At 51.8% G+C, this 7,403-nt stretch overlaps 1 protein-coding gene across 3 annotated transcripts; it reads left to right on the top strand.

Moving 5' to 3' along the window:
• Positions 1–2,915: 2,915 nt before the first annotated feature.
• Positions 2,916–6,500, top strand: LOC123144459 (uncharacterized). 3 transcript variants are annotated; one of them, XR_006471509.1, is made up of 8 exons: positions 2,922–3,347; positions 3,564–4,347; positions 4,443–4,595; positions 4,696–5,200; positions 5,288–5,434; positions 5,520–5,685; positions 5,784–5,959; positions 6,069–6,500. XR_006471509.1 is itself a non-coding variant. In XM_044563610.1 (7 exons), the coding sequence occupies exons 3-7, from the start codon at positions 4,582–4,584 to the stop codon at positions 5,798–5,800; spliced, it is 843 nt and encodes a 280-aa protein (XP_044419545.1). In that variant the 5' UTR covers positions 2,916–3,347; positions 3,564–4,347; positions 4,443–4,581; the 3' UTR covers positions 5,801–6,062. The 3 variants fall into 3 exon arrangements, 2 of the variants coding, with proteins under 2 accessions (XP_044419545.1, XP_044419544.1); XM_044563610.1 differs by lacking the exon at positions 6,069–6,500 and having other exon boundaries at positions 2,916–3,347; positions 5,288–5,428; positions 5,784–6,062; XM_044563609.1 differs by having other exon boundaries at positions 5,784–6,074.
• Positions 6,501–7,403: the final 903 nt, after the last annotated feature.

The following is a 7,403-nucleotide window of genomic DNA, read 5'->3' as shown; positions in this document are numbered from 1 at the left end:
CGGACTATTCCACCAATCCATCTCTCCCTTCTAACATGGTGTCAGCCTAATCACGATTGAAACCCTAGCTATCGCCGCTTCCGCACCCGCGCGCCGCCCCCGGGGCGGTCGACCTCCATGACCGTGCCGGGGGCCGTGCCGCCTGTACCTAGGGTTCGTCCGCCGACCGTGTTGGCCGGCTGCCCTAGAAGAGTCTTTTTCCCGAGCCCTTGCTCCGGGTTTTTTCGCTCTCTCGCCGGTCGTTTTGATCGGCATTTTTCTTTTTGGTTTTTCGATCTAATCTTGATCGGTTTGCGTCCCCTCCGCCGCCGTCGACCCCCGTGCGCCTCTACTCTGACCCCGGCGCGACCAGCCGGCCTCTCCTCCGAACCGGCGGCCACGCACGCCGAGGCGGCCCGTCAGGGCCAGCCGCCGTCCGCGCGTCGGTCCGCCTGTCGCCCTGCGCCGTCCATCACCGCCCTGCTCCGACCGGGACACCTGCATCGCCTCGACCCGGCGGCCTCGCGCCATGCGACGGCCAATCATAGCCGTCGCTCGCGCGGCGACCCACCCATCGATCCATGTCACCCGCCTCCGCCGCGTTTGCACGACGGCCCGACAGTCTACCTCGACGGCCTCGTCCTCGGCTGCGTCGGGACGGCTACGTCAGGCTCGTCGGCTGCCTCAACTCAGGCGCCGCTGCTCTATTGGTCGCTCGGGCCTCGCTGCCCGGGTGCCGTTGCTGACAAGCTCGTCTGCACGACGTCCCACGCCGTCCGTCATCGCCGGCCTCATCACGGACTCCGCCGCCACCCCGCCTCCATCGAGCGGCGTCCCCGACCTCGTGCGCGATCGGCTTGATCACCCGCTCACCGCTGCAATCCGCCTCATCTGCGCTGCGCGACCGACCTGGCCTGTCGGTTACGCGCGCCTCCGCAGGTCCCGTGAAGATCGTCCCGAGTACCGCACGCCTCTCCGCCGATCGAGCCTCAGGCTGCCGCTGCGTCGCCCCGTCGGGCTGCAGCGCCGCCGCCCCGTGGTTCTCCTCTTGGCTGCGTCGACTCGTGCGTCGCCGCTGCGTCACCCATTTAGGCCGTAGTGCCGCAATACGTGGTCCCCGCCGCCACCCCGAGGCCGTCCCCGCGGCCGCACCGACTCGCAAACCACCATTGCGTCGCCTCTTCGGGCCGCAGCGTCGCGGCCTGCGGTCCCCACCGCCGCCTCGAGGTCTTCCCGCCTTCGCCCCGACCCGCTTGCCGCCGCTGCGTCACCCCTTCGGGCCGTAGCGCTGCGGCCCGTGGTCCACTCTGCCGTCACCGCGCATTGACCTCCCGTGATATGCACCGCGCCGTCTCCCTTGGTGCGGGAACGCCACCGTCCACGCCGGTCTTCGTCATGCTGTCAGGGTTCTTCGCCTACTTCGAGCACCGCCACTGCACTCCTAACCTAGCCACCGCCGCCACCGTCAGGCCGCCGCCGCCGCTCTTTTTTGGCCGCCGCTACCTCCGTAGCCGCCGCAGCCGCTCGTCCAACCCCTTCGTCTTCATCCAGCACCAGCCCGTCGCCAGCGTCGCCGTCATCTACCCCGATCGCTTCATCTACTCCGACAACCGCATGCGACATTGGCCCCGTGCCGATTGGCGCCGCAACCATCGCCGAGTCCTTATCTGCTGGCCTCTCTAACTTCTTCGACATGGCGTACAGCTCGTGCAGGTCCCAGTCTATGCATGCCCGGTGCTGGCAACACCGTCGCGTGCCTTCGTCCACGACGTGTCCCCAGGCCTGGCAAGCCTGGTGCGGCGCTTCGTCAACTTCGTCTTCGTCCGTCTACGCATGCCCGGTGCTGGCAACACCGACGCGTGCCTTCTTCTACGATGTGTCCCCGGGGTTGGCAACCCCGGCGCGACGCGTTGTCAACAACGTCTTCTCCCCGGCGCACCACTGCTTCGACACCACTGCGCCCATGCTAACTTGGCGCCCCCTTGCGCCCGCGGCTCCACGACGACTTCCTCGACACCGGCCACCTCGACTCGACATGGACCACGGCATTCTTCGCACGGCTACCTCGACCACGGCTTCACCACCCACGCTCTCGGCTACATCAACAAACGACACAAAGGGCTACCGCCTGCTTGAGCAACCTCGTCGGTTTCTACTCCAGCCACGACTTCCGTGATGCGTCGATCTTTATGACTATGGGGGGGGGGTGTCCGTCGGCTTGCCTTCGGATTCTTCTCCAGTCTCATCGTCTGCGTCGCTACCGTTGTGACTGCGGGGGGATGTTGAGTATAATATTTATTAGGAAAGACGAGATAGACTAGGATTTGTTCTGGCTTGTCTTGTACTCCAAGTAGATCATTGTACTCCTATATATATGCCCACGAGGCACAAGCAATACGTCAAACTATTCCACCAATCCCTCTCTCCCTCCTAACACTCGTATGGAGTAGAATACGGCTGAGTTCGCCAGGGACCTCCCCCAGTACTTGAAGCACAACAATCCCTACTTTGTCAGGCATACATGCGTACTCTCCCTCCCCTGTACTCTCTTTTTGTTTTGGGGATAACCTCCCTCTGTGCTATCTACCATGCTGAAATTTCAGGGGCGTTTGGAGTGCAGGAGTTGGGATGAATGATCACGGTGTGGCTGTAGTGTACACGTCACCCGTGTATGCTTGAGATGATCTGATCCCGAACTCCACCACCACCAGTAGATTTGGGTACCTTGCTGATTTAGAACTTCAACTAGAACGACATAACTGCTTTCTTTTTATTTATATACTCCATGTAGAATAAAAGTGTAGGGAGGCAGTCAGGGAGACTAGCAAGTGTACGGTTGGGTCACCATGATGGACTTCTTTCCATGGAATACCGAAAAACTCCTTCAGTGCACGGCGTCCAGTGGTATGCATATCCTCACTCTCCGCCAGCATGTGGATCAACATCGATCATTAATGCACCAATGTATACCATCGAATTGTTTGTTATTTGCTCGATGTATAGCCATCGTAATGCATCCGCTCTGGTCCTGGATTCCTCCAGCATAAGCCGCAGTTGTCCCGCGAGCCAGCACCAATATAGGCAGCATTTTAGAACATGTTGCATCTTGTACCCAACTTGGGCACATGTCGAACTATGAGAAAATATTGTCCAGCTCGCTCGGTCCCCTCCAGCGCAGGCAAAACATTAACTGTTCTTCTCCACACACCGCAACACCCTCCACCCCACCTACCAGAAACGCTCTCGGCGGCGGCGTAGATCAAGGTGTGAAGTTTCCCCCCACTGCCCCCCGTCGCCGGCAAGGAAGCTCTCCTTGGCAACCACCCCCGATATATCCGATGCTTGCAGTCCCGTTTTGAACGCTCCAGGTATGCAATTCAAGGATTTCATCAGCAGTATCCCCCATCAATTTATCTTAGATCCACAAACCCATCTACATTTCTATAGCAGTATGCATCACAATCCTAGTTGCATTCTTTGTAGCCCAGGATTGCAATCTATTCTTTTTGAGTTTGTTGCCCTCTTTCTCGATGTGGTTGCCCACTATATCGCTGTTTATCTAAGATTTAGTCTCACTTCGCCAGATCGTTCAGTTCAGCGAAAGGATGCCCAGCCGCATCAACGCCGTCACAGAGCCACAAAATGACGATGTATCGAGCCCAATATCTGTCACAGTGCAAGATTCGTCCAGGTCCACGCTAGCCGATGCAACTCTTACATCTCGCATATCAATTCAGAAGTTCTGTTGCGTCGTATCCCAGTTTAGTAACTTCAAGCGCGGGCTAGTTACTGAGACTGGTTTCGGAGGGCTGATGCATTTGAAAATTACACACAAGCTCAATTTGAAATGCAGTTCGTTGTTGATGTTCAGAGTAGATCCACACGAATGCGTGTTAGAATTGGATCAATCAAGGAGAATCCCAATCACTGACCAAGACGTAAATGATGTTTTTGGGTTACCACAAGGAAGTAGGATCATCCCTCCAGGACATTCAGATCTATCTGAAGTTTTTTATAGAGTTCAGCACACTGGCTTCAAGCATCAGCACGAAAGGCGTTCATAGTTTGAAGGCCGCTGAATTTATTTTATCAAAACCACTAGATGAGACTTCAAGCAAAGTTGAATGTGAATGCTTTAAGATAGCATTTGTGATCTTCTCAGTTGGCCATGTCCTAAACCCATGTGTGAAGCACGATTACACCAGTGTTGATTACTGGGCAGCACTAGTTGTCCCGTCAGAGATGAATTCCTACAACTGGTGTAGGTTAGTGAAGGACAGTTTGATGAAAGGCGTCAGGAAGATCAAGTCCGACATCGCTAATTGCAATACCACTATTCACATAGTTGGATGTCACCTTCTACTTCAGGTTTTCATGCATAACAAACCAGCCCCCCACCCCCACAATTTTTACATATGTTTTTTCTTCTTGTCATCCTGTTCTCATAAGAGTTTTGCACTCAGGTAATTGCTTTGGACAAGATTGAAAAATCAAGCAGGCACATCGCACAGAATATCCTTCCTCGTGTCAAAGTTTTCGATCACGAGTCAGTTAAGAAGGCAATTGACTCGATTACATCCCACCAAGGACAAGAAGTTATTTATGCAGGATCAGAAGTAATCACAAAAGAATTTTAATTCGATGCCATTCATTTTTCTCCCTTGCACCTGCACTCATATTATTTCCCATTAACTCCAATTTTTTTCTTTTTTTCAGTGTGTTCTCAATGAGATTGGATCTTGGGGATGGTCGTTTTATGGATGTAAACGCACGAGAAGTACGTAGAATTCTTGGTCTAGTTGGAGGTGGTGGTCGGACTCGTGTTTTGCGTAGGATGTGTTTGCGTAATAGGCTAGAGGTGCTTGAGAGAGTGCACGAACTGCTTGGGAATGATTATGCAAAGTGTGCATCGATTTCTATTTTGCGTTTGAAGAAGATTCTTCAAAATGCAAGAAGAGAAGAACTCACTCCGGCAGTTAGGAGGAAAATTAAAGTCGCACATACCATGCTAGCATTCTCAACATTTCTAGCTCCACAAGATCCATATGCAAAGGTAGCGGACGAGATTCTGTACATGGTACAGTATCCGGATGAAATAGACAAGTACAATGTCACCGAGTACATCATAGAGAGTCTCAGGCATGGGACTAGACATGCGCGCCGCAGCCTCGAGCGTGGGCACGCAAGAATCGTCATAGAAGGATGCATGCTAATTCCACAGGTAATACTAGCGTCTAACAGAAAGATCATAGTAATTTCCATTGGTTTGTTTGGGAGGCTACTGAGCTTTGCTTGAATCACGTAGCAGATACTGTTTTGCGAGTCTTGCGAATACTTGCCAAGCGATATCGCCACCCTAGCAGAACCGCAGATCGCTGCCTACGGCCAGTCCAGACTAAAAAGAATCATCAGGCGTTATGCACCACCTGAGATTTACTGTGGGCTTCGGGTGAGGGTGCGTACATGCGTGAATTAATTCATAGTTCCTATAAATGGGAAAATGCTGAGGTGTAATTAATGAAGCTACCGTTCGTGCACAGGGGCAAGAACATTCGGATAGCAGCATGGGCGCTGGTGGTGGGGATGGAACGGTACCAGCTGAGATGCATAGCTCTGATGCTGAACATGACAGCGACGCTGCAAGTACTGGAGGGGGGGGGGGTGGGTGGACCACCAGCTCTGGATATGGATGCTTTCAAAAATATGGTAACTATCTGTGCCTAGAGTTCCATTGTAAAGGCGCAAAATGTTCTGCATTGAAATATGAAAGCGTGGTCTAACGGTTAATTGTATGTGTTTGACAGATCAATGGTATAGCTGAGAGAGTGCTGTAGAAGGAGATGGCAAGGATTGATGCCGATACTGACTCAAAGTTGATGGCCCTCGCCAAGGAACTAGAAGTTTCTGAGATGCGTACCAGATGTCTGCGTTCTCAAATGGACGCAGTCATAGCTGAAGGCAACCGCAGGCGCATGCATATGTGATACGTCAATTTTGCATCATGCTTTCATATCAATATTTATTGCATTATGAGCTGTTACTACACATTATGTCACAATACTTATGCCTTTTCCCTCTTATTTTACAAGGTTTACATGAAGAGGGAGAATGCCGGCAGCTGGAATTCTGGGCTAGAAAAGGAGCAAATATTAGAGACCTATTCCGCACAACTCCAAAAGTCCTGAAACTCCACGAAAGTCAGTTTCTGAATATATTAAAAATATTGGGCGAAGAAAGCACCAGAGGGGGGGTCACCCACTGTCCACAAGGGTGGAGGGCGCGCCCTACCCCCCCTGGGCGCGCCCCCTGCCTCGTGGGCTACCTGGAAGCCCCTGATGCCCATATTCTGATATACGGTGTCTTTTTCCCTGAAAAAAGAAGAAGGAAGCTTTTGGGACGAAGCGCCGCCGTCTTGAGGCGGAACCTTGGCGGAACAAATCTAGGGCTCCGGCGGAGCTGTTCTGCCGGGGAAACATCCCTCCGGGAGGGGGAAAATCGTCACCATCGTCATCACCATCGATCCTCTCATCAGGAGGGGGTCAATATCCATCAACATCTTCACCAGCAACATCTCCTCTCAAACCCTAGTTCATCTCTTGAATCCGATATTTGTCTCAAAACCTCAGATCGGTACCTGTGGGTTGCTAGTAGTGTTGATTACTCCTTGTAGTTGATGCTAGTTGGTTTATTCGGTGGAAGATCATATGTTCAGATCCTTTATGCACATTAATACCCCTCTGATTATGAACATGAATATTATTTGTGAGTAGTTACGTTTGTTCCTGAGGACATGGGAGAAGTCTTGTTATAAGTAGTCATGTGAATTTGGTATTCGTTCGATATTTTGATGAGATGTATGTTATCTTTCCTCTAGTGGTGTTATGTGAACATCGACTACATGACACTTCACCATTATTTGGGCCTAGGGGACGGCATTGGGAAGTAATAAGTAGATGATGGGTTGCTAGAGTGACATAAGCTTAAACCCTAGTTTATGCGTTGCTTCGCAAGGGGCTGATTCGAATCCACATGTTTCATGCTATGGTTAGGTTTACCTTAATTCTTCTTTCATAGTTGCGGATGCTTGCGAGAGGGGTTAATCATAAGTGGGATGCTTGTCCAAGGAAGGGCAATACCCAAGCACCGGTCCACCCACATATCAAATTGTCAAAGTAACGAACGCGAATCATATGAGCATGATGAAAACTAGCTTGACGATAATTCCCATGTGTCCTCGGGAGCGTTTTCCTTTATATAAGTGTTTGCCCAGGCTTGTCCTTTGCTACAAAAAGGATTGGGCCAGCTTTCTGCACCTTGTTTACTTTTGTTACTTGTTACCCATTATGAATTACCTTATCACAAAACTATCTGTTACCGATAATTTCAGCGCTTGCAAAGAATACCTTACTGAAAACCGCTTGTCA

This window comes from Triticum aestivum, chromosome 6D, assembly GCF_018294505.1.
Source record: "Triticum aestivum cultivar Chinese Spring chromosome 6D, IWGSC CS RefSeq v2.1, whole genome shotgun sequence".
NCBI lineage: Eukaryota > Viridiplantae > Streptophyta > Magnoliopsida > Poales > Poaceae > Triticum > Triticum aestivum.
This window is presented reverse-complemented; position numbering and strand designations above follow the sequence as displayed.

Bases quoted from the DNA above. Each gene is read 5' to 3' on its own strand.
- LOC123144459 (XM_044563609.1), top strand. The intron at 5,201-5,287 runs GTAATACTAGCG...ATCACGTAGCAG, and splicing joins GATGCATGCTAATTCCACAG to ATACTGTTTTGCGAGTCTTG. The intron at 5,435-5,519 runs GTGCGTACATGC...GTTCGTGCACAG, and splicing joins ACTGTGGGCTTCGGGTGAGG to GGGCAAGAACATTCGGATAG.